Source organism: Coregonus clupeaformis, chromosome 13 (genome assembly GCF_020615455.1).
Source record: "Coregonus clupeaformis isolate EN_2021a chromosome 13, ASM2061545v1, whole genome shotgun sequence".
NCBI lineage: Eukaryota > Metazoa > Chordata > Actinopteri > Salmoniformes > Salmonidae > Coregonus > Coregonus clupeaformis.
Window position 1 is genome coordinate 24,688,451 of NC_059204.1, and position 27,957 is coordinate 24,716,407.

Below are 27,957 nucleotides of genomic sequence, written 5' to 3' on the forward strand. Positions count from 1 at the left end.
GGGAGGTTCTCGGTCATAAATCGTTACTACTAACGATTCTGCACACCTCCCTCACACACACACAACTCCCCGTTCGTTTTTTTCCATCATGGCTCCCTCCGCAGACAGGCTGGGATACTGGGGGCGGCCAACCTCAACGCTAGATTGGTGTGAGGATAATTATGTCGTCTCTTTCTACATCGCAGAATTCTGTAAGTACAGCTGACACCATGCGTATGGCAAAACTAGTATTAGAAAAACAAAACGAATGCAATAAATACGGATGTGGATCCGTGCGGAAAGCCGTCTCAGAAATAGCGTAAACATTATGCCTGGTGGTGGCATTCCCGTACGCTCGCGCCTCTTATCTTACATTTTAATACAGCTTTGACGTTTTATACCAGTAAGGTAGAAGTTGCCAGTAGTGTCATCACCTCGACCGTGCTTCTTACATAGGGCGATGCCAGACCCGCTAATGAGTCACAACCTCACTTGCAGATTCAGCACCGCGCTCTTTCAAGTAGGCCTAACTGTTTACAATTATGCTACTGTAATAGCACACTATACGGCACATTAAAAAGTCACAACTAGTGCATGTGTACAATGAAATGCGCTACAAGATAGCTTCAGCTTCATTCTGGGACAGTACACGGACTCTTTCTCACAGCCTGTTGCACACCTGTCACGCTACGCGTGCGAGCATTGCAAAATAAATGTACACATAGCCTACATGTTATTAAATCAGTTCACCCAGTGTTGCCAACTCCTCAGTAAGGAAAGTAGCTATTGGCTGTCCTAAAAGTCGCTAGAAGTCATCACCTAATTTGCATAATTGGCAATGTGCATGTAATTGTGATGGATGCTGTAGGAGAGAGGAATAATGTCATGGGAGAGACAAAAAGTGAGTGAAAAGCTGCAGAGGACTGGGCCACAGGGTGGGTCCCCAGGGCTGGGACCCCACCCCCACGCCCACGGCAGCACCCGCTGCTCGTTGAGAAGAGTAAGAAGGATACATGCTTTCATGTCAGAGTCTCCAATAACACCAGAAAAAGTCGCTAGATTTGTTGCTAGTCGCTTTGTGTCGCTAGAGGGGTCTGAATACAGCTGTTTGTTCACCCGCACCCGCTAGTGGACGCCTGAGGGTCTGCTGTTTGTTCACCCGCACCCGCCAGCAATAGCTAATAACCCATCCACAGCCGCCCGACTATATGTGATAAAGTGAAAATCTGAGGCCCACACCCGACCCCAACCCTCTTATATAGAAAATGCGCTGTAGGCTACAAAGACGGCGGAACGATTTTTTTACTGGCAATGCAGTATTTTTTTTTTGCCTGATTTAGATGTGTTTCTGCTTTCATTTCCGACAATTTTGGTAGGCTATTTGTTTGTCAATTAGTCTATAATGAGATACATGCAGCTTCTCTTCTGTGATTATATGTTGCCCTAGAAGACTAAATAAACCCTTGCTCACAAGATTAATGTCATAAATTAATAGAATGAATGAATGCTTCAGTCTAGTTGACTAGTTGCAGAGCAAAGATGTTTAGGGACCTGGGAGAAAATGCAATAGTCTAACTCAACAGAAAAAGGGAAATATAATAATAATAATAATAATAATAATAATATAATAATATGCCATTTAGCAGACGCTTTTATCCAAAGCGACTTACAGTCGTGCGTGCATACATTTTTGTGTATGGGTGGTCCCGGGGATCGAACCCACTACCTTGGCGTTACAAGCGCCATGCTCTACCAGCTGAGCTACAGAGGACCAAATATGTCCTAGTTAGTTGAAATACTATCAGCTTTTATGATGCTGATAAAGATAACACCTCTACAGATTTTATCTAACTGAGCATTCGCATTCTCTCAAGATGCTGAAATAAATAAATCATATTTCTCCACTCATGTTCCCAAGTAAATATTTTGCCTACATTTGGTGTATCATTTTACTGTAAGAAATGCTTAATACTGCATGAGTTAATATTAAGGCTATGTGAGAGGTTATAGACCAGATTTCAGTTTCCATTTATCCCATCTGAACAGTAGGCTACAGTTCCCTTCGAACTTCCCTATTTGAAGTCCCTATCTTGTGACTGTCGAATTTGTATAGCGCCTCACAATCATCACACATCCTCTTTTACCACTTCACCAAATCTTTCCCAAACATTACTTTTCTGTCCTCATCTTTATTTTCAAGTCTCCATTTCGCAGCTTTTCTCTTATTGAATTAAACCTTTTTGTCTCTGTGGATTGACATTAACTTTTTCTGCCCATTCCCAAAAGCATTTGGCGATTGGCGTGTAGGCTCTTTGGCGTGCATACAGTTAGGCCCTAAACCTTAGGCTTATGCAGTAATGCCAGATAGCCAAAAATAATGAAAGAAAAACCTCAATGTAGCCTATAGATATAAATTGCACAAGAATTATACAATTATGGATTTTTTTAAGGTACTGTTTTCTCTTTATTCAACCTGCCTGTCACACACCCGCCCTTCATCCAAACAATATTGAATGACCCTAAACCCGTCAGCCCCGCGGATATAACTGAGGGGACTGCGGGTTATGAGTCAACCCATGCATCACTAATTCACACCCCTTGACTTTTTCCACATTTTGTTGAGTTACAGCCTGAATTTAAAATGGATTAAATTAGGAGTTTTTGTCACTGGCCCACACACAATACCCCATAATGTCAAAGTAGAATTATGTTTTTCGATTTTTTTCTACAAATTAATTACAAATGAAAAACTGAGATGTCTGGAGTCAATAAGTATTCAACCCCTTTGTTATGGCAAGCTTAAATAAGTTCAGGAGTAAAGATGTGCTTAACTAGTCATATAATAAGTTGCATGGACACAATAATTGTGTTTAACATGATTTTTGAGTGACCACCTAATGTCTGTACCCCACACATACAATTACCTGTAAGGTCCCTCAGTCAAGCAGTGAATTTCAAATAAAGATTCATCCACAAAGACCAGGGAGGGTTTCCAATGCCTCTCAAAGAAGGGCACCTACTGGTAGATGGGTAAAAAAAAAAAGCAGACATTGAATATCCCTTTGAGCTTGGTGAAGTTATTAATTACACTTTGGATGGTGTATCAATACACCCAGTCACTACAAAGATACAAACATCCTTCCTAACACAGTTGCCAGAGTGGAAGGAAACTGCTCAGCGATTTCACCATGAGGCCAATGGTGACTTTAAAACAGTTAAAGTGTTTAATGGCTGTGATAGGAAAAAACTGAGGATAGATCAACAACATTTGCTCCACAATACTAACCTGAAAAGAAGGAAGTATTCCAAAACATGCATCCTGTTTGCAAGGGAACTAAAGTAATACTGCAAAAAATGTGGCAAAGCAATTCACTTTTTGTCCTGAATACAAAGTGCTATTTTTGGGGCAAATCCAATACAACACATTACTGAGTACCACTCCATATTTTAATATTTTCATGGCTGCAGCATGTTATGTGTATGCTTGTAATCGTTAAGGACCTGGGAGTTTTTCAGGATAAAAATGGAATGGAGCTAAACACAGGCAAAATCCTAGAGGAAAACCTGGTTCAGTCTGCTTTCCACCAGACACTGGGAGATGAATTCACCTTTCAGGATGACAATAACCTAAAACACAAGGCCAAAATCTACAGTGGAGTTGCTAACCAAGAAGACAGTGAATGTTCCTGAGTGGCTGTTACAGCTTTGACTTAAATCTGCTTGAAAATATATGGCAAGACCTGAAAATTGTTGTCTAGTAATGATCAACAACCAATTTGACAGAGCTTGAAGATTTTTTAAAAGAATAATGGGTAAATGTTGCACAATCCAGATGTGGAAAGCTCTTAGAGACTTGCCCAGAAAGACTCTGTAATCGCTGCCAATGGTGATTCTAACATGTATTGACTCAGAGGGTTGAATACTTATTTAATAAAGATATATTAGTGGTAAAAAAAAAAAAAAAACGTTTCCATTTTTCTTCCACTTTGACATGACAGAGTATTTTGTGTAGATCGTTGACAAAAAAATACAATTAAATCTATTTTAATCCCACTTTGTAACACAACAAAATGTGGAAAAACTCAATTCTACAGTATTTCAAGAAAATGTTTCATGGACAGAATTACATGTATTTAACCATTTTTGTTGTGGTAGTGGGGACAGTAACATTAGTACTTAAAAAATATATACTTTAAGGAAAATATTATTATATATTTTTTCATTTGAGATTTTTATGTTTAGCTCACATAATATCATTTAAAAGTATGCATTAAGGTGTCTGTAATAGAATAAATGTGGAAAAACAAATGTAGACATTAATAAATGCATTTATATAGCTTCTAAAATATTTTTTACAATGGTGGGGAGTGCCAAGATGGAGGCGCGGCGGCTTCAAAACAGCACCCCCTGTTAGTCATCTAGTGTTCATATAAATCATTGTTTCAACCACACCGCTCGCATGTGTGAACGAGCGTCTGCGTAGCCAAGCGCTAAAATAGACTCTGGGTGAAAATTCTACAAAGAGCCAGTTAAAAAGAGGGCCATATGCATGTCAGGTAAAATACCAAGCCAATGTTCATCTCCCAGGACAAACTAACTAGAAACAGCTAGCTAGCTAATGTCCATAAATGTTTCATGTGCGTTTCGACCTGCCCCCAAATTAATATAGTTGGTTGACAGTTGGTTTTGATATTTTAATCTGCGTGTCATGATCACGTCTGTTGTGGATGGACAAAATCAACATCCATGCAATGGCGCACGTGCGTGGCCGGTGTAGTCAGCATGTTACACAGGCAGCGCAACATTTTTCTATTCATGATAATTATCTTTAACACTAAGAGCTCCATTCCATTGCAAGATAAAAATCGGCTACTCAGCATTCGTGATTTGATTTTGGATACCTTTTTGAATGATAAGAGTGATAAAGGATTGTCAGTGCAGCAGTAAAACTCCTTCGATGCTAGTTCTATCTCACTCAAGTTATGAGGGGGTCCTTGGTGAATTTGTAACAATTCACACTATTTCCGGGTCAAGGTGTGTCATTACATGTTTTCATCACTTGCTCCTTTAGGTCCTTTCGTCATGGTTATAAAGCATTAATTTGTCAAAATGCATATGTGGCTACAAAAGGCACTTTATGATGCAACAGTGTATTTAAGGTGGAACTATGCCAAGTGGGTCAGAATTTGCTGTGTTTAACTACTGCTCTTTTACTTTTCTGTCACTCTCTCTGACTCACACATTACCCACATTACACTGAGTGACCCAACACTCCTCGTCTTCTCTCCTTCTTGACCTTGGAAAGGTGAAAACACTGGATTGAATGACTAATCACATGCATGATGCATCATATGAAGAAAAAAAAAACATTATAAAAAAAAACTAGAAGTGATACTCTGATAACAGAACACTAGCTCTTACGTTGCTCTTATAAATGTGTAGTAACACTGTATTACTAAAGTGACCATGTTACTGATACTCCACATGACCAGTAGAGTTTGAAGCAATGATTGGTTTTTAAATTGGGTCCCAAGTTGTAGAATAAAAAGGCCTGGAATGTGCAACGTCCAGTAAATCTAATGTGGAAGACAGACAAAGAAAGAGGCAACCACGATTTTTTACCCTCATTGTGTGGCATGTGCTATTGTGTGTATTATATCTCAGTTTTCAAAACCTCAGCAGAGGAGAACAATAGTAGCGCTGCTTGCAGCATAGAGTGAGGTCAGAATACATTAAACAGGCGATTCTCCTCATGTTTGCTTACAGTTAAACATATGAAAACGTTTAACAGGAAAGTTACTGGCATTTGACTGACTACAGCACCTTGGGGCATGCCTGATGCTATTTGACCTGAAGTCAGTCAGCCTAAAGTACAACACAACTTACTAATGTACAGCACCAGCCTAATGTTAAACATAAATAATGTGCAACAGACATCCAACATTCCTGAGTCTTGTACATATATTTGTAAGAATATAATTTCAAGAAGCCTTTACTTTTGTATCCAGCAGCTAAGCAAGCAACAAATACAATACAGCAGCAAAGCAGTGTAGCAATGCTCCAAGCTCTGTATGCAGGTGGGTTAACTGAACAAAGAACTGAGTTAGCCATCAGAGCTATTGCCTCTTGCATATAAGCCCCAACTTGAAACAACATTCTAATCATTAGCATCGGTCTATATGTTAAATGGTTTGATTGTTCTTAACTTGATCACCAACCATCACTTGGTGTGGTGAAATCTTCAAATTAAATATATGTTACCGTTATTTAACCAGTCAAGTCAATTAAGAACCAATTCTTATTTACAATGACGGCAAGAGGCAAAGGCCTCCTGTGAGGACGGAGGCTGGGATAAAAAAAACTATGTAAGACAAAACGGACAACACAGACAGAAGACACTGGCAACAGCACAAATACAACAGCAAACAAACAGTGGATGTGTGTGTGTAGTGTGTGTGAAGTAAAACAACATGCTTCCTTACATAAGTAACTAGTGACATTGGGTGACATGTAGAAACAACTACATGTCTTAACAACCTGTTCATCTATTTGTCCCTTGAACTCCTCCAGGGACACCAGGTCCTGGAGTTTTATGTTGGCTTGGAGAGAATTCCAAGACCAGGGGGCTGAGTAATAAAGGACCTTTTTCCATGCTCGGTTAACATTTTCAGGACTGTTAGCATAAAACAAGATTCATATCTGAGCTTGTAAGCGTTTTCATTTCGACCTAGAAGAGAGGATAGATAAAATGGCAGTTTTCCTAAAATGGCCTTATAAATAAGAATAAATAAAAACTAATTTAACCAGTCTAAATCTTACTGATATATACATTGGACCTGCTTACAGAATGTAAACACTATTCTTTCTCTAAAATCTCATTTACAGACCCTTGTTTTCCATCTGCTAAGAGACACTCTATTAAAAATTATATTAGACATCAAATGATTGTGGTTGTTGTTTGCTGTCATACAGTACATGTTGTCTTGTCTTCCTCTGACAGTTGCTCTGTTTGTTATCTTGTTGTACAGGGAACACTGTCAGTAACCTGATTATGATCCTGCCTCCTATCTACGGTGCCATCCAGACATATAAAGACGGCCTAGAGTTCCGCTACGTCTACTCTTTTCTGGGACTGGCAGGTAGGTGCTCCATACACAACATCAGGAATTATTAGTATGATTTACTAATATTTCATAATACAAATGAAGAGTTTATTTCCAAAACGCTATATCCACCAATTTTTCACATTTGTGTTTTTTCATCAGAAATTGTTGCTTATAGGTACCCTCATGTGTGTGTAAAATATTATTATTCTCCGATTTTTATTTAATACATTTTAGATGTGAATGATTATTATAATTTTTTACGCTATACATTATATCCATTGTATAGCTGGAATGGAATGCTCGATCCTGTACACTGAGTATACAAAACATTAAGAACACCTGCTCTTTCCATGACATAGACTGACCAGGTGAATCCAGGTGAAAGCTATGATCCCTTATTGATGTCAATTTGTAAATCCACTTAAAATCAGTGTAGATGAAGGGGAGGAGACAGTTTAAAGAAGGATTTTTAAACTTTGAGACAATTGAGACATGGATTGTGTATGTGTGCCATTCAGAGTGTGAATGGGCAAGACAAAAAATCAAAGTGCCTTTGAATGGGATATGGTAGTAGATGCCAGGAGCACCGATTTGTGTTAAGAACTGCAACACTGCTGGGTTTTTCACGCTCAACAGTTTCCCGTGTGTATCAAGAAGGGTCCACCAACCAAAGGACATCCAGCCAACTTGACACAACAGTGGGAAGAATTGGAGTCAACATGTGCCAGCATCCCTGTGGAGCGCTTTCGAGACCTTGTAGAGTACATGCCCTGACGAATTGAGGCTGTTCTGAGGGCAAAAATATATATATAAAAAAAATCCCAATAGAGATGTTGTGGCAGGACTTGAAACTAGCAGTTCATGCTAGAAAACCCACAGATTTCGCTGAGTTAAAGCAGTTCTGCATGCAAGAGTGGGCCAAAATTCCTCCACAACGAAGTGAGAGACTGATCAACAACTACAGAAAGCATTTGGTTGTAGTCATTGCAGATAAAGGTGGCACAACCAGTTCAAATCAAATCAAATCGATTCGAATTTTATTTGTAACATGCGCCGAATACAACAGGTGTAGACCTTACCGTGAAATGCTTACTTACAAGCCCTTAACCAACAATGCAGTTTTAAGAAAATAGAGTTAAGAAATGTTTTACTAAATAAACTAAAGTAAAAAGAACAAGAAAAAAGAAAAGTAGCATAATAATATTACCATAATGAGGCTATATACAGGTGGTGCCGGTACCGAGTCAATGTGCGGGGGTATAGGTTAGTCGAGGTAATTTGTACATGTAAGTAGGGGTAAAGTGACTATGCATAGATAATAAACAGCGAGTAGCAGCAGTGTAAAAACTAAATTGTATCTATGCAAATAGTCCGGGTGGCGATTTGATTAATTGTTCAGCAGTCTTGGGGGTAGAAGCTGTTAAGGAGCCTTTTGGACCTAGACTTGGCTCTCCGGTACCGCTTGCCGTGCGGTAGCAGAGAGAACAGACTATGACTTGGGTGACTGGAGTCTAGTATATAGGTCCTGGATGGCAGGAAGCTTGGCCCCAGTGATATACTGGGCTGTACGCACTACCCTCTGTAGCGCCTTATGGTCAGATGCCGAGCAGTTGCCCTACCAGGCGGTGATACATACATTTACATTTTACATTTTAGTCATTTAGCAGACGCTCTTATCCAGAGCGACTTACAGTTAAAACCAGTCAGGATGCTCTCGATGGTGCAGCTGTAGAACTTTTTGAAGAGGATCGTGCCCACTTCACGACATTCTTGGTGTGTTTGGACCATGATAGTTTGTTGGTGATGTGGACACCAAGAAACTCTCTACCCTCTCCACTACAGCCCCGTCGATGTGAATGGGTGCGTGTTCGGCCCTCCTTTTCCTGTAGTCCACGATCATCTTCTTTGTCTGGCTCACGTTGAGGGAGAGGTTGTTGTCCTGGCACCACATTGCCAGGTGACTGACCTCCTCCCTATAGGCTGTCTCATCGTTGTCAGTGATCAGGCCTACCACCATTGTGTCGTCAGCAAACGTAATGATGGTGAACAGGGAGTACAGGAGGAGACTAAGCACGCACCCCTGAGGGGGCCACCGTGTTGAGGATCAGCGTTGCAGATGTGTTGTTGCCAACCCTTACCACCTTGGGGCAGCCTGTCAGGAAGTCCAGGATCCAGTTGCAGAGGGAGGTGTTTAGTCCCAGGGTCCTTAGCTTAGTGACGAGCTTTGTGGACACTATGGTGTTGAACGCTGAGCTGTAGTCAATGAACAGCATTCTCACATAGGTGTTCCTTTTGTCCAGGTGGGAAAGGGCAGTGTGGAGTGCGATAGAGATTGCAGCATCTGTGGATCTGTTGGGGCGGTATGCGAATTGGAGTGGGTCTAGGGTTTTCTGGGATGATGATGTTAATGTGAGCCATGACCAGCCTTTCAAAGCACTTCATGGCTAACGACGTGAGTGCTATGGGGCGGTAGTCATTTAGGCAGGTTACATTCACTTTCTTGGGCACAGGGACTATGGTGGTCGCTTGTAACATGTACAGTGCCTTGCAAAAGTATTCATCCCCCTTGACGTTTTTCCTATTTTGTTGCATTACAACCTGTAATGTAAATAGCTTTTTATTTGGATTTCATGTAATGGACATACACAAAATAGTCCAAATTGGTGAAGTAAAGAAAAAATAAACATTATTTCAGAAAATTATAACAAATAAATAACGGAAAAGTGGTGCGTGCAAATGTATTCACCCCCTTTGCTATGAAGCCCCTAAATAAGATATGGTGCAACCAATTACCTTCAGAAGTCACATAATTAGTTAGATTGCACACAGGTGGACTTTATTTAAGTGTCACATGATCTGTCACATGATCTCAGTATATATACACCTGTTCTGAAAGGCCCCAGAGTTTGCAACACCACTAAGCAAGGGGAACCACCTAGCAAGCGGCACCATGAAGACCAACAAGCTCGCCAAACAGGTCAGGGACAAAGTTGTGGAGAAGTACAGATCAGGGTAAGGTTATAAAAAAATATCCGAAACCTTTAACATCCCACAGAGCACCATTAAATCCATTATTAAAAAATGGAAAGAATATGGCACCACAACAAACCTGCCAAGAGAGGGCCGCCCACCAAAACTCACGGACCAGGCACGGAGGGCATTAATCAGAGATGCAACAAAGAGACCAAAGATATCCCTGAAGGTGCTGCAAAGCTCCTCAGCGGAGATGGGAGTATCTGTCCATAGGACCACTTTAAGCCGTACACTCCACAGAGCTGGGCTTTACGGAAGAGTGGCCAGAAAAAAGCCATTGCTTAAAGAAAAAAATAAGCAAACACGTTTGGTGTTCGCCAAAAGCCATGTGGGAGACTTCCCAAACAAATAGAAGAAGATACTCTGGTCAGATGAGACTAAAATTGAGCTTTTTGGCCATCAAGGAAAACCCTATGTCTGGCGCAAACCCAACACCTCTCATCACCCCGAGAACACCATCCCCATGTTTTTCATCGGCAGGGACTGGGAAACTAGTCAGAATTGAAGGAATGATGGATGGTGCTAAATACAGGGAAATTCTTGAGGGAAACCTGTTTCAGTCTTCCAGAGATTTGAGACTGGGACGGAGGTTCACCTTCCAGCAGGACAATGACCCTAAGCATACTGCTAAAGCAACACTCGAGTGGTTTAAGGGGAAACATTTAAATGTCTTGGAATGGCCTAGTCAAAGCCCAGACCTCAATCCAAATTGATAATCTGTGGTATGACTTAAAGATTGCTGTAAACCAGCGGAACCCATCCAACTTGAAGGAGATGGAGCAGTTTTGCCTTGAAGAAAAAAATCTATTTTAATTCCAGGTTGTAAGGCAACAAAATAGGAAAAATGCCAAGGGCGGTGAATGGTTTCGCAAGCCACTATAGGTATTACAGACTAGGTCAGGGAGAGGTTTAAAATGTCAGTGAAGACACTTGCCATTTGCTTCGCGCATGCTCTGAGTACACGTCATGGTAATCCGTCTGGCCCGTGGCCTTGTGAATGTTGACCCCGTTAAAGGTCTTGCTCACATCGGCTACGGAGAGCGTGATCACACAGTTGTCCGGAACAGCTGGTGCTATCATGCATGCTTCAGTGTTGCTTGCCTCGAAGCAAGCATAAAAGGCATTTAGCCCGTCTGGTAGGCTTGCGTCACTGGGCAGCTCGCTGCTGGGTTTCCCTTTGTAGTTCGTAATAGTTTGCAAGCCCTGCCACGTCCGACAAGCGTCAGAGCCTTTGTAGTAGGAGTCAATCTTAGTCCTGTATTGACGCTTTGCCTGTTTGATGGTTCGTCTAAGGGCATAGCGGGATTTCTTATAAGCATCTGGCCTTTAGCTATATGTACGTACGGTCACTGTGGGGATGACGTCGTCGATGCACTTATTGATGAAGCCGGTGACTGAGGTTGTATACTCCTTAATGCCATTGGATGAATCCCTGAACATATTCCAGTCTGTGCTAGCAAAACAGTCCTGTAGAGTAGCATCCATGTCATCTGACCACCTCCGTATTGAGCTAGTCATTGAGCTTTAGTTTTGCTTGTAGGAATCAGGAGGATAGAATTATGGTCATATTTGCCAAATGGAGGGCGAGGGAGAGCTTTGTACGCGTCTCTGTGTATGGAGTAAAGGTGGTCTAGAGTTTTTTCCCCTCTGGTTGCACATGTGACATGCTGGTAGAAATTAGGTAAAATGGATTTAAGTTTGCCTGCATTAAAGTCCCCGGCCACTAGGAGCGCCGCTTCTGGAAGAACATTTTCTTGTTTGTTTATGGCCTTATACAGCTCGTTGAGTGCGGTCTTAGTGCCAGCGTCGGTTTGTGGTGGTAAATAGACGGCTACAAAAAATACAGATGAAAACTCTCTTGGTAGATATTGTTACAGCTTATCATGAGGTACTCTACCTCAGGTGAGCAATACCTCGAGACTACCTTAATATTAGACATCGCGCACCAGCTGTTATTGACAAGTAGACACACACCCCCCGTCTTACCGGACATAGCTGTTTTGTCCTGCCGATGCACAGAAAACTGTATATTATCCATGTTGTTGTTCAGCCACGATTCTGTGAAACATAAGATATTACAGTTTTTAATGTCCCGTTGGTAGGAAAGTCTCGAATGGAGCTCATCCAGTTTATTCTCCAGTGATTGCACGTTGGCCAATAGAATGGATGGTAGAGGCGGGTTACCCACTCGCCGACAAATTCTCACAAGAATTGTGTAAGGGGGCAATTCTTTATTTTTTTTTACTCAGGTTCCCTTTATCTAATATTAGGTTTCGTTTAAAGGTCTGGTAACATTCAGTATCAAAAATATGCAAAAATAGAGAAAATCAGAAAGGGGGCAAAATACTTTTTCACAGCAATGTATTGGCCATTAAGAGGCTTTGAAGCCATATTGGCAGTCTTCCATAGGAATTAATGGAATTCTATAGTATTTCAATTAAATGTTTCAAGTACAAAATTACATGTATTTAAGTATTTTTGTTGTAGTGGGGACAGTAACAATAGTAATAATAAAAAAGTATACTTTAAGGAAAATGTTTTTATATATATATTTCTTCATTTTATGTTTAGCTCACATAAACTCAGCAAAAAAAGAAACGTCATCTCACTGTCAACTGCGTTTATTTTCAGCAAACTTAACTTGTGTAAATATTTGTATGAACATAACAAGATTCAACAACTGAGACATAAACTGAACAAGTTCCACAGACATGTGACTAACAGAAATGGAATAATGGGTCCCTGAACAAAGGGGGGTCAAAATCAAAAGTAACAGTCAGTATCTGGTGTGGCCACCAGCTGCATTAAGTACTGCAGTGCATCTCCTCCTCATGGACTGCACCAGATTTGCCAGTTCTTGCTGTAAGATGTTACCCCACTCTTCCACCAAGGCACCTGCAAGTTCCCAGACATTTCTGGGGGGAATGGCCCTAGCCCTCACCCTCCGATCCAACAGGTCCCAGACGTGCTCAATGGGATTGAGATCCGGGCTCTTCGCTGGCCATGGCAGAACACTGACATTCCTGTCTTGCAGGAAATCACGCACAGAATGAGCAGTATGGCTGGTGGCATTGTCATGCTGGAGGGTCATGTCAGGATAAGCCTGCAGGAAGGGTACCACATGAGGGAGGAGGATGTCTTCCCTGTAACGCACAGCGTTGAGATTGCCTGCAATGAGAACAAGCTCAGGCCGATGATGCTGTGACACACCACCCCAGACCATGACGGACCCTCCACCTCCAAATCGATCCCTCTCCAGAGTACAGGCCTCGGTGTAACACTCATTCCTTCGACGATAAACGCAAAAAACCGACCATCACCCCTGGTTTTGCCAGTCCTGTCTGGTCCAGCGACGGTGGGTTTGTGCCCATAGGCGACGTTGTTGCCGGTGATGTCTGGTGAGGACCTGCCTTACAACAGGCCTACAAGCCATCAGTCCAGCCTCTGTCAGCCTATTGCGGACAGTTTGAGCACTGATGGAGGGATTGTGCGTTCCTGGTGTAACTCGGGCAGTTGTTGTTGCCATCCTGTACCTGTCCCGACGGTGTGATGTTCGGATGTACCGATCCTGTGCAGGTGTTGTTACACGTGGTCTGCCACTGCGAGGACGATCAGCTGTCCATCCTGTCTCCCTGTAGCACTGTCTTAAGGTGTCTCAAAGTACGGACATTGCAATTTATTGCCCTGGCCACATCTGCAGTCCTCATGCCTCCTTGCAGCATGCCTAAGGCACGTTCACACAGACGAGCAGGGACCCTGGGCATCTTTCTTTTGGTGTTTTTCAGAGTCAGTAGAAAGGCCTCTTTAGTGTCCTAAGTTTTCATAACTGTGACCTTAATTGCCTACCTGTAAGCTGTTAGTGTCTTAACGACCATTCCACAGGTGCATGTTCATTAATTGTTTATGGTTCATTGAACAAGCATGGGAAACAGTGTTTAAACCCTTTACAATGAAGATCTGTGAAGTTATTTGGATTTTTACGAATTCTCTTTGAAAGACAGGGTCCTGAAAAAGGGATGTTTCTTTTTTTGCTGAGTTTATATGGAGAGCCCTGGCGTAGTGGTGCCAGGAAAATAACCTCTACCTCAACATCAACTAAATGAAAGAGTTGATCGTGGACTACTGGAGACAACAGAGAGAGCACGCCTCCATCCACATCGACGGAGCTGCAGTGGAGTGGGTCAAAAGCTTCAAGTTCTACGGCGTGCACATCACTGAGGACCTGAAATAGTCCCACCACACCGACAGAGTGGTGAAGAAGGCACAACAGCAGGGCTCTACGCTGACTTTTTTTACAAGGAGCACGTGTGTGTCTAAGTTGGAAAATGTAGGCTTATACAAAGAAATGTAAGAGTACAATGAAAAATATTTGAGGTAATAAAGCTAGAATTCTTAATTCTTCTAGGCGCACTGGTGCTCCAAAATAGAAATTCCAGTTCGCTCAGCAAAATATTTAGGCCATATGCGAGTAAAATGGTCACCCTGTAGAGCCCTGAACAGCGCCTCTTCAACCTCAGGAGGCTAAAGAAATTTGTCTTGGCCCCTAAGACCCTCACGAACTTCAACAGATTCACCATCGAGAGCATATTACCGCCTGGTACGGCAACTGCACTGTCCGCAACCACAGGGCTCTCCAGAGGGTGGTGCGGTCAGCCCAACGCATCACCTGGGGCACACTGCCTGCCCTCCAGGACATCTACAGCACCCGGTGTCACAGGAAGGCCAAGAAGATCATCAAGGACCTCAGCCACCCGAGCCACGGCCTGTTCACCCCGCTACCATCTAGAAGGCAGAGACAGGACAGGTGCATCAAAGCTGGGACTGAGAGACTGAAAAACAGCTTCTATCTCCAGGCCATCACACTGTTAAACAGACATCACTATTCGGCCTCCACCTGGTACCCTGCCCTGAACCTTACACTGTCACTAGTTGGTTACCACCTGGTACTCTACCCTGCAATATAGAGACTTGCTGCCCTATACCTAGAGTCATTGAACACTGGTCACTTTAATAATGTTCTCATACTGTTTTACCCACTTTATACACTGAGTATATATGGAATGCTGGCCATCCACAGGGATGCTGGCCCATGTTGACTCCACTGCTTCCCACAGTTGTGTCAAGTTGGCTGGATGTCCTTTGGGTGATGGACCATTCTTGATACAAATGGGAAACTGTTGAGCGTGAAAAACCCTGCAGTGTTGCAGTTCTTGACACAAACCTGTGCTCCTGGCACCTAATACCATACCCCGTTCAAAGGCACTTAAATGTTTTGTCTTGCTCATTCACCCTCTGAGTGGCACACATACACAATCCATATCTCAATTGTCCTAAGGCTTAAAAATCCTTTAACTTGTTTCCTCCCCTTCATCTACACGGATTGAAGTGGATTTAACAAGTGACATCAGTAAGGGATCATAGCTTTCACCTGGATTCACATGGTCAGCCTATGTCATGGAAAGAGCAGGTGTTCTTACATTTTTTTGTATACTCAGTGTACGTATATACTGTATTCTAGTCATGGCTCATCTTATATAACTACTGTTGTACACACCTTTTCTATTCATATACTGTCCATACTGTCTATACACTCTATTTATATTGCTCGCTCTGATATTTCTAATATATATATATATATATATATATATATATATATATATATATATATATATATATATATATATATATTTTATTTTTATTATGTGTGTATTGTTATTGTATTGCTAGATATTACTACACTGTTGGTGCTAGAAACATAAGCATTTCACTGCACCTGCAATAACATCTGTAAATCTGTGTAAGCGACCAATAAACTTTTATTTACTTCACAGCATTTTGAAAGGCCATCATCAAGATGCCGTCCTGTTTATTTGAGTGAATGGTTTGAATGTCTGTGCTTCCTGCTGTTTGTTTGATGTGATCTCTTTTTCTGTTCCAGCTGTTGGCATTGGTTCCTGGTGCTTCCATATGACGCTGCAATATGAGATGCAGGTGAGCTGACTTTTAGTATCTAAAAATAAATCATGATTCATCAGCACCATTGAAGAGTTGTGTTCTCATAATCACATGGACTTTTTCAGCTGGTAAGGACATAAAACATGTCACCTCATCATTTCCTGCAGAATGCACATGAAGTTAGGTCAGAGACACTGGAGTAAGCAGAAAACAATAGTCCTGTCTTGACTCGTGCCGACCATCCCACTATACATCACTATCTGTGTCTCTGCTGTCTGACCCCCACAGTTGCTGGACGAGCTGCCAATGATCTACAGCACCTGTGTCTTTGTCTACTGTCTGTAAGTGCCCAACATATAATGGATTTACACTTTTCAGCTTTCACAGTGCCATTGCCATTAAGCAGCCCAGGTCAACAGCCCACTGAAAGTAATTTGAGGAAAATATAAAATGTAATGTGATCAATGAAAAGTGAATCCAACCCTCCAATTGATCCATCCTAAGAAAGCGCATACTGTGTCTCTCTCGTGGCTGTAGATGACATGTAACTGAGCTGATGTCTATGGATTGAGCGTCACTTAGACTTCCTCCATTTTAACTGGGGCATCTTTCATCATCTTGCTCTCCATCCTTCTCAAAAGCCTTACTGTATACAGTATGTCTATACTTACAAATATGTGTTTCATTAGAGGAATTAGAAATTAATTACTTTTTTGTGTTGCAGATATGAATGCTTCAAGCAAGAAAACACTCTGGGTTTATTTCCTATCACATTGTTATTGTTCTTCAGTGTCTCAGTCAGTGTGGTGAGTGTCTCATATATCCCACAGTCAAGTCAAAAAATGTTGGCGCCCTTGATAAAGATGAGCAAAAAAGACTGGAAAATTATAACATTTTATTCTAATACATTTGCTCAGAGAAATATATTTTGTTTAACAAAAATAAATATACCACTACAGATGTAGGATCTTAATTTGATCACTCTTTTGTTGCTGAGAATTTTCCTGCACAGCAGGAAATGCAAACGTGTGGTGTATTCAAGATTTTAAAAGGCTTCTAAAGTTTGTAATTTCCACTTTAAAATGGCAGACTTGACATGTTCAGGTGACATGAAAATAGAGCTCTTTGGCCATGCACACCAGTGGTGGGTTTGGCATCGAAAGAAAGATGCATATGCAGATTATTATTTTAATTTTTTAAAACTTGTTAAACATAATCTCTTTCTCATAGCAATTGTATTAGTATAAAAAAATATAATTTTCAAAAAATAATTAGCATACAATATAGCTCAGTATTATTTATTTTATACAGTCTTTTTTGCTCATCTTTATCAAGGGTGCCAATTATTTGGGACCTGACTGTAACTGATGTGTCCCTTTTACTGTATGTCAATAATCAATGTCACTATCTGCATTCTCTTTTTTTTTTTCCCCAGGTGTATTTACAATGGAAAGAGCCAGTCTTTCACCAGGTAAGAGAGAGAGTACATTTTCACTCTTCAGTGACCATGCTCTTTGTTTGGTATTAGGTTTCACTGTTTCATTAGTAAATATTGCCCCTGGCTAACAGTGGGAACAGCCAGACATGAGGTCCTGTTAGATCCAGTTAGATTGCTGTTGTGGCATGTCAATTCAGATGTCTCTGTGCAGTTGTCTTCAGCAATATAATATTTTGCAGCATTGTCACTTGTCATACAACATGTCATACACCACCTAATCTTACATGCCCAGGTTACACTAACATGCTGACCAGACCGCACGCTCGTGTGCGTCCACGTGCACCATCGCGTGCATGTTGATTTTGTCCACCCACACCAGATGCGATCAGGACACGCAGGTTGAAATATCAAAACTAACTCTGAACCAACTATATCAACTTCGGGACAGGTCGAAAACCATTAAACATGTATGGCAATTTAGCTAGCTGGCTTGCTGTTGCTAGCTAATTTGTCCTGGGATATTAACATTGGGTTGTTATTTTACCTGAAATGCACAAGGTCCTCTACTCCGACAATTAATCCACAGATAAAAGGGTAAACTGAGTGAGTTTCTAGTTCTCTCCTCCTTCAGGCTTCTTCTTCTTCTTTTGTTCTTTATATGACAGTTGGCAACCAACTTTAAGGTGCATTACCACCACCAACTGGACTGGTGTGTGGACCTCCATTCATCTTTCGATCACCCACGTGGGTATACAGTGCCTTACAAATGTATTCATCCCCCTTGGCGTTTTTCCTATTTTTTATTTGGATTTCAAGTAATGGACATACACAAAATAGTCCAAATTGGTGAAGTGAAATGAAAAAAATAACTTGTTTCAAAAAATTCTACAAAATAAATAACGGAAAAGTGGTGCGCGCATATGGATTCACCCCCTTTGCTATGAAGCCCCTAAATAAGATCTGGAGCAACCAATTACCTTCAGAAGTCACATAATTAGTTAAATAAAGTTCACCTGTATGCAATCTAAGTGTCACATGATCTGTCACATGATCTCAGTATATATACACCTGTTCTGAAAGGCCCCAGAGTCTGCAACACCACTAAGCAAGGGGCACCACCAAGCAAGCGGCACTATGAAGACCAATGAGCTCTCCAAACAGGTCAGGGACAAAGTTGTGGAGAAGTACAGATCAGGGTTGGGTTATAAAAAAATATCAGAAACTTTGAACATCCCACGGAGCACCATTAAATCCATTATTAAAAAATGGAAAGAATATGGCACCACAACAAACCTGCCAAGAGAGGGCCGCCCACCAAAACTCACAGACCAGGCAAGGAGGGCATTAATCAAAGAGGCAACAAAGAGACCAAAGATAACCCTGAAGGAGCTGCAAAGCTCCACAGCAGAGATTGGAGTATCTGTCCATAGGACCACTTTAAGCCGAACACTCCACAGAGCTGGGCTTTACGGAAGAGTGTCCAGAAAAAAGCCATTGCTTAAAAAAATAAAAATAAGAAAACACGTTTGGTGTTCGCCAAAAGGCATGTGGGAGACTCCCCAAACATATGGAAGAAGGTACTCTGGTCAGATGAGACTAAAATTGAGCTTTTTGGCCATCTGGCGGAAACCCAACACCTCTCATCACCCCGAGAACACCATCCTCACAGTGAAGCATGGTGGTGGCAGCATCATGCTGTGGGAATGTTTTTCATCGGCAGGGACTGGGAAACTGGTCAGAAATGAAGGCATGATGGATGGCGCTAAATACAGGGAAATTCTTGAGGGAAACCTGTTTCAAAAATCCCAGTGGCTAAAAGGTGGCTCTACAAAGTATTGACTTTGGGGGGGTGAATAGTTATGCACGCTCAAGTTTTCCGTTTTTTTGTCTTATTTCTTGTTTGTTTCACAAGAAAAAATATTTTGCATATTCAAAGTGGTAGGCATGTTGTGTAAATCAAATGATACAAAGCCCCAAAAAATCCATTTTAATTCCAGGTTGTAAGGCAACAAAATAGGAAAAATGGCAAGGGGGTGAATACTTTCACAAGCCACTGGATGCTCCGAAAACCCAATGACGAGATGGGAGAGGTGGGACTTGCAGCTCGTCGAGCGTCACAAATAGAACCAAGTTCGATTTTAGCGCCTGGCTACGCAGACGCTCGTTGACGTGCACGAGCAGTGTGGGTGCAATGATTGAAAAACATGTATGTGTACATTTATTTTGCAACGCTCACGTACGCAATGCGGGCAGTCTGGTCAGCCTGTGATATGAACTCCTCTCTAGCATACCACCACAATAGCCAGTGTTGCTGTGGATATTTAGAGTCTAGAGAAGCGTCTGTGTTGCTCCACAACAACAGAAACGAAGTGACAAAGCAGCCTTTGTTTACACTTCAGAGCCCTCTCTGCAACTGACCACACGGCTCGCGTCGCGTGAGCGAGCGTTGCAAAGTAAATGGACACATACGTGTTATTCATTGCACCCACTCTGCTCACGCATGCGCGCGCCCGGTCTAGTCAGCATGTAAAAGCCTACTAAACCCCACTGCTCCATGGAGGCGCACGTTTAGCTATAAACATGCCCACAACAGTCCGTTTTGGAGGGCGTTATATTGTCAGCATATTGTTTCAACTAATTTGTGTTTCACACAAGTAGTTTGATTTGCTACTCATTTAGATAAACTACACAATACACCAACTGTGACCATTCATTTATACATCTCATCAACCATTACAAAAGAGCAGTCATTATTTGAGCATGGATTTAGCACAACCTGGTGGTTGAACCTTGTACATGCTGTACTGTGGTGGTGTCCTTTTTTAGGGGTTGAGCAGTCTGGTTGAAAATGTATGCATTATACACCTCATACTTAATTTCACCTCTGTTCTGGTAAAAACACCAGAATTAGGCTACTGTCAAATATGACACAGGTCTACATTTGGTTGCTTTTCAACACTAAAGATTCTTCTTTTTGTGTCCTTAGGTCATGTATGGTGCACTTGTAGCCTGCTTGGTGATGCGTTCTATCTTCATAGTTACATGGTATGTGGCAATGTGGCAGCATCGTGGCTCAGTAGTTTTGGAAACTAACTGATAACTAAGAGGTCAACAGTACTTGTAGTATTTGTTATCCTTACAAAGTTTGGATTGTATAATAGCCACTCACTCATTGGATACTGCTGTTATGCTGATATTTGTGATTCTGAATGACAACGTTTTCAGAAACCACAGTACAAAGTAGGGCAGAGGAGGCTGGTGGGAGGAGCTGTAGGAGGACAGGCTCATTGTAATGGCTGGAATGGAATAAATGGAACGGATTTAAACGTGGTTTCCATATGTTTGATGCGTTTGATACCGTTCCATTTATTCCATTACACCCATTACAATGAGCCTGTCTTCCCATAGCTCATCCCACCAGCCTCTTCTGAAGTAGGGCTATGTAATAACATTGTTTATACATCTCATCTGACTATGTGTTTTAACTGCAGGGTGTACCCATGTCTCAAACCTATTTGTTACATCTCCCTGAGTGTCTTCCTGCTGGGATTCCTGTTGTGGAACATTGATAATCTGGCATGTGACTCACTCAGGTAAATATACAAACAATTTGCACATGCTGACAACATAATATGGACATCCATTTCTATAGATGTAGGATCTTAATTTGATCATCCTGATGCAGGATAACTTTCTTGCAATGTAGAAATGTTTTTAACTTAGAGTGTATTTGAAGTTTAAAAAGGCTTCTAAAATTTGTAATTTCCACTTTGAAATTTCAGACTTGATTTTCCCTTATAAACAAATGTATAAACCTCTACAAAAATGTCCATTCATTATAATCCACATAATAATTACTATTTCCTGTTGCTGCAGGATTATTTTCCTGCTGTAGCAAACTGGCTCAAATTAAGATCCTACATTTGTAGACAGAATCAAATGTAAAACTCTCTATTCCCCACTCTCCTTTAGATCCACCAGACAGAGACTGCCCCCTGTTGTTGGGGCGGTGACACAGTTCCATGCCTGGTGGCACATCCTCACAGGCCTGGGCTCCTACCTACACATAATCTTCAGGTAAGCCATCAACTGAACCGTCTATATACTAAAGGTATATAGACTGCAACTTACCCATGCCCCCCCCCCCCCGCTTCTCCTTCACACAAATTCAGACAGCTGATGTTCTGAAAGAGCTGCAAAATCTGGACCCCTACAAATCATCTGGGCTAGACAATCTGGACCCTTTCTTTCTAAAATTAGCCGCCGAAATTGTCACAACCCCTATTACTAGCCTGTTCAACCTCTCTTTCATAACGTCTGAGATCCCCAGAGATTGGAAAGCTGCCGCGGTCATCCCCCTCTTCAAAGGGGGTGACACTCTAGATCCAAACTGTTACAGACCTATATCCATCCTGCCCTGCCTTTCGAAAGTTTTTGAAAGCCAAGTTAACAAACAGATCACCGACCATTTCGATTCACACCGTACCTTCTCCGCTATGCAATCCGGTTTCCGAGCTGGTCATGGGTGCACCTCAGCCACGCTCAAGGTCCTAAACGATACTATAAACGCGATCGATAATAGACAGTACTGTGCAGCCGTATTCATCGACCTGGCCAAGGCTTTTCGACTCTGTCAACCACCGCATTCTTATTGGCAGACTAAATAGCCTTGGTTTCTCAAATGACTGCCTCGCCTGGTTCACCAACTACTTCTCAGATAGAGTTCAATGTGTCAAATCGGAGGGCCTGTTGTCTGGACCTATGGCAGTCTCTATGGGGGTGCCACAGGGTTCAATTATTGGGCCGACTCTTTTCTCTGTGTATATCAATGATGTCGCTCTTGCTGCTGGTGATTCTCAGATCCACCTCTACGCAGACAACACCATTTTGTATACATCTGGCCCTTCATTGGACACTGTGTTAACAAACCTCCAAATGAGCTTCAATGCCATACAACACTCCTTCCGTAGCCTTCAACTGCTCTTAAACACAAGTAAAACTAAATGCATACTCTTCAATCGAACGCTGCTGGCACCCACCCACCCGACTAGAATCACTACTCTCGACGGGTCTGACACTAGAGTATGTGGACAACTACAAATACCTAGGTGTCTGGTTAGACTGTAAACTCTCCTTCCAGACTCACATTAGTGAATCCAAAGTTAAATCTAGAATCAGAGTCCTATTTCGCAACAAAGCCTCCTTCACTCATGCTGCCAAACATGCCTTCGTAAAACGGACTATCCTACCGATCCTTGACTTCTGCGATGTAATTTACAAAATAGCCTCCAACACTCTACTCAGCAAATTGGATGTATTCAATCACAGTGCCATCCGTTTTGTCACCAAAGCCCCATATACTACCCACCACTGTGACCTGTACGCTCTTGTTGGCTGGTCCTCACTACATATTCGTCGCCAAACCCACTGGCTCCAGGTCATCTATAAATCACTGCTAGGCAAATCTCTGCCTTATCTTAGCTCATTGGTCACCATAGCAACACCCACCCTTAGTATGCGCTCCAGCAGGTATATCTCACTGGCCATCCCCAAAGCCAACACCTCCTTTGGCCGCCATTCCTTCCAGTTCTCTGCTGCCAATGACTGGAACGAACTGCAAAGATCTCTGAAGCTGGAGACTCTTATCTCCATCACTAACTTTAAGCATCAGTTGTCAGAGCACCTTACCGATCACTGCACCTGTACACAGCCCATCTGAAATTAGCCCTACCAACTACCTCATCCCCATATTGTTATTTATTTTGCTCATTTGCACCCCAGTATCTCTATTTGCACATCTATCATTCCAGTGTTAATACTAATTGTAATTATTTTGCACTATGGCCTATTTATTGCCTTACCTCCATAACTTGCTACATTTGCACACACTGTATAATATATTTTCTGTTGTATTTTTGACTTTATGTTTTGTTTTACCCCATATGTAACTCTGTGTTGTTGTTTTTATCGCACTGCTTTGCTTTATCTTGGCCAGGTCGCAGTTGTAAATGAGAACTTGTTCTCAACTGGCTTACCTGGTTAAATAAAGGTTAAATAAAATAAAAATAAGAATAAAAATAAAGGGTTTATGAAGGCTCCATTAAGCTTTTACTTTGTTTGTTTGCTCATTGTATTTGTTCCCACTGAAATTGATTTACGCTGCTTCAAGAACATAATTAGATTAAGAACAGACTGGTATCTTGAGTAGGGATACGGTCAGATGATTGCTACAAGAATGTATCACTGAAAAATTGAATATGTTCTGTTGTCATGTAGCCTCCAGATAAGGTCAATCTACCTCAAACACAGACCAAAAGTAAAGGTAAGCGTGCTCTCATCCTCCCAGTTCTTCAACACATCCCAGTTCTATGCTTGTGTATACAGATGTAGGCTGTTAATTTGAGCCAGTTTGCTGCAGCAGGAAAATAATCCTGCAGCAATGGAAATGGAAATGGAATTAATGCAGGAAATGTGAATTATTATGTGGATTATAATTAATGGACATTTTTGTAGAGGTTGATACATTTTTCTTAAGGGAAAATCAAGTTGAACATTTCAAAGTGGAAATTACAAACTTCAGAAGCCCTTTTAAACCTCAAATACACTACACGTTTTACATTTCCTGCATTGCAGGAAAGTTCTCCTGCAACAGTGTGATCAAATGAAGACCCCACACCTGAAGAGTGTGAGGTTTTGAGCAGAAGATGACTCCGCTATCTCCCCTCTTCAGTGTGTTGTTGTTAAGTTGTCCTGTACAGTCCAACAACACATTGGCAGGCCCTGTGGCAGTGACATGTTTGAGTTTGGGGTCATATTTATACTGAACATTCCCCTTGAAGAAGTAGATTATTTATGTTGGGAATAGAAAATATAATTGAGTATGTGGAGTGTGATGATATTCAAAATCAGGCATAACTCAAGTTCTATCGTATGCATTTATGGACTGAGGGTTACGATAAGGACTTATAAATGTATCAGATTTTTTGGGATGCAATTTCTATACAATAGCTACCTTTCATATACAACGGCTGCATCCAGGGGTGTATGTATGCCTGGCCACTGTTGGGCAGTAGCTTGGGGAGAGCCCTCCTCCAACCTTCTCTGCTACTCATCATACCTGAAGATATGAAAAATGTATGCACTCACTAAATGTAAGTCGCTCTGGATAAGAGCGTCTGCTAAATGACTAAAATGTAAATGTAAAATGTAAGATCATTCAGAATCAGAACTGCCCTCAGGTTATGATACACAACAGGTTTATCAAATTAAGATCCTACATTTGTATGGCACCACAATATCAACAATAACCTAACACTTGTCTACAATGTGTTCAATCAGTTTATATGTGGAGTGTGGCCCATGTTGCACATGGATGCTCAGAAGACAAGCTGAGTGGCTGGGGACCATGAAGGAGGGTGACTGCCATACAACAGGCATCAGCACAGGGACCTGACCTGCCTGTCAGCCAACTCCCACTCTGCTGTCTATGGGACACATACTGTACACCCCACTACCAGAGGTCCAGCAAGTTACCCCCCAACCTACTGCTCCAGGGACCCTTTTGTTTCGCACTGTGTGGATTTGCCAAGTACAGCATAGCGTTGAGAGTTGACATGGAATGGAATGATTTTTCTCTTTCATCGATCACAATCGAGTAGTTTATTGGATTTTCATGGTGATGTTGTAGTTCATATTTTTTGGGGGGGTTCTCAAACATTTTGAATGCGTTAACGTGCATACAGTATAGGATGTGGATGCAGATATGATATGTAGGTGCCCTGCCCGAACATGGATATTTCCTTGAATATGGTTAGGAAAAAAGACAATTGTCATAAAAACACATGTAAATCATATTAGTGTATGTATTATAACATTCAATATAAAACTTTAGCATATTCACAAACCATAATAACGCCAGATGGTCAGCTTGAGCTGGCTGTATTTGTCATTGGTTATGTTTAGACCCAGGAACTGTTTATACTACCCTACATTTTTAAATATAATTTAGTAGACACTCTTATCCAGAGCAACTTAAGCCTTCCGCATGCTTCGGTTCGGCTGGTAAATTAATGATAACTCAAGAAATCTGTCATTAATTTGGACGTTTTTGCTGAGGAGACCTTAGTTGCGCAGTATTTCTCAAGTGAAATAATTTGCATGAAAACGATAAGTCTCTCATTGAATGACAGCAAACATGAAGCAATTCCTACTGTTGACTAATCACCGACAAAGGGGCGTAGAGTTTGGTTACCGACTTTGGCTACCGACTTTGGCTTGCATCGAGAAAAATGTTTGTGTGCCCTTACATCCCAAAAAGACCTTGCAGAAGACCAAAGCGAACAAACATTTCATCAAACTGTTTCGGATGGGAAGCATGCGGACGCCTTTACAGTTAGTGCATTCATCTTGAGATAGCTAGGTGAGACATATCACAGTCATAGTAAGCAAATTGTTCCTCAATAAAGAAGTTATCAGCAAACGTCAGTACTAGTAGGAAAACACAAGTGCACAAGCATGAATTATATGTCTTATTTAAGATACTTTTTGAAGAGGTAGGGTTTCAGACATTTTCGGAAGATGGGCAGAGACTCTGCTGTCCTGACGTTAGGGGGAAGCTCGTTCCACCATTGGGGTGCCAGGACAGAGAAGAGTTTTGACTGGTTTGAGCGGGAGCTGACACCCCGTAGTGGTGGGAGGGCCAAGACACCAGAGGTGGCAGAGGTTCCCTCCTCTGAGGGAATCTGGTCTAGATGATACAGTGTCCTGGTTACAGACAGGACTGAAACAGAGACAGCAGGGAAAGGTATAATAAATAAATTATCTTTACTATTTCTGTCCTCTGCAAGGGCTTGGTCACACAGGAACACTCTTTGACTTCAATTACATTTATTTTATGTATACCAAGTCTGCAACTGGATTATACTTGCAAAATCTGAAGTTGTTTTGAGATTTGTGTTTTTTATGATTTACTTGAATAATATGAACAAATCGAAGGGAGATGATACAATTTATCTAAGTATTGTTCCATTGCACAAAATACATTGTTATCATAGTGTGAATTTTGAGGCTACAGGGTAATTATTTTCATGTGTACGTCTTTTTATTTGCCAACGCAAAAGATCATGAAGAAGGCTTACCTGAAATAAAGATATCTGCACACGCTTCGGTGTTGCTGCCAAACGGAGGAATTTGAAAATAGTGTTTTGACTGACCACTGAAAACTATTCTGACCACTATTCTACAGATCATCTGGACTTGTATGTTTTCGATGGATTCGCCAATTAATATCCATGATTTAACTCTATCTAGCAATTAATACAGGTATCTGCATGTCTGCAATTAAATGATTATCATTGTCCTGTATTACCACAAACACATATTTGCTTCAAGGATGAGACCTCTGAACCTGTTTGTATCTACTGTACCAGTCAGTTCATGCACATCAGTTCTAATTATGGATTCCAACACGCTCTCATTCCTCATGGCCACTAGATGGCATGGATTGCCATATTTCAGTTTTAGGTTATATGTACATTTACCAAAGGATCCCGTTCTGTGAAACCCTCCCCTCGGGTCACAAAGTTAAACAATTGGATAAATGCTGTAGTTTACGATGCAGTATTTGGGGGATTTGTCTATGTGAAACTTCATGTGACTTTGATCTTAAATGTGAAAATATAATGGAATAACACATATATTAAATTGATACAGAGTGTGATACATGAACCTCAGATATTATGGAATACCTGAACTGCTACATGCTACAGGAAGATATTGTGACATATGTATAATACAGTAATCTACACACACTTTAAGGGTACAAAATATGTTTAGAGCATGAATTTGTGTTTTTTAGTTAGCATTAAATAGTGTAGACTCCCCTGTAGTTTAGAATTTGACAAATAAACATTATTTGGATATTTCTGAATGTCTAATATCTGTTTGATGCTACAGAGCCTTGTACAGCTTATATAAATATATTCTGTGAATCCATAAAGGCAGACAAATTTAGAAGATTGATAGAAAATATTCATATTTATTTTATGGGGGTTCTTCATGGGCTTATGTTGAGCCCAATGATATATATATATATAAACCCTGGATTGCTGATGCAATGTATTGGCAAATGAGAGGCTGTCACGTCTTCTCCCGCTCCCCCTCTTTGGCGCTCGTTGTAACCAGTTCACTCATCATTACGCACACCTGCCACCATCGTTACGCGCACCTGTGCTTAAAAATGGGACTCACCTGGACTCCATCACGTCATTGATTACCTCCCCTATATCTGTCACTCCCTAGTCAGCATTGTTGTTATGTTTCTCATGTCCAGACGCTGATCTTGTTTTGTTTCATGATTATGCATGATTATTCATGATGAAAATCCACATCCTGTACTTGCTTCTCGTCTCCCAGTGTCTGTCGTTAGAGGCTTTGAAGCCACTCAGA

At 41.4% G+C, this 27,957-nt stretch overlaps 1 protein-coding gene across 2 annotated transcripts; it reads left to right on the top strand.

Annotated features, from left to right (window-relative positions):
• LOC121579794 (alkaline ceramidase 3-like) lies at positions 1 to 27,957 on the top strand. 2 transcript variants are annotated; one of them, XM_041894696.2, is made up of 11 exons: positions 1 to 191; positions 7,008 to 7,118; positions 16,057 to 16,109; positions 16,362 to 16,414; positions 16,798 to 16,879; positions 17,509 to 17,544; positions 20,498 to 20,556; positions 21,003 to 21,104; positions 21,484 to 21,588; positions 23,788 to 23,833; positions 24,145 to 27,957. In XM_041894696.2, exons 1-11 carry the CDS (start codon positions 89 to 91, stop codon positions 24,166 to 24,168), a joined length of 774 nt encoding a protein of 257 aa, XP_041750630.1. In that variant the 5' UTR covers positions 1 to 88; the 3' UTR covers positions 24,169 to 27,957. The 2 variants fall into 2 exon arrangements, with proteins under 2 accessions (XP_041750630.1, XP_041750629.1); XM_041894695.2 differs by having other exon boundaries at positions 24,850 to 27,957.

What these genes read in the sequence shown, in the direction of transcription:
- LOC121579794 (XM_041894695.2), top strand. Translation starts at nt 89, where the DNA reads ATGGCTCCCTCCGCAGACAGGCTGGGATACTGGGGGCGGCCAACCTCA. An exon ending in CTCTTTTCTGGGACTGGCAG is followed by an intron (nt 7,119 to 16,056) that starts GTAGGTGCTCCA and finishes TTTCTGTTCCAG; the next exon opens with CTGTTGGCATTGGTTCCTGG. An exon ending in TGTGTCTTTGTCTACTGTCT is followed by an intron (nt 16,415 to 16,797) that starts GTAAGTGCCCAA and finishes TTTGTGTTGCAG; the next exon opens with ATATGAATGCTTCAAGCAAG.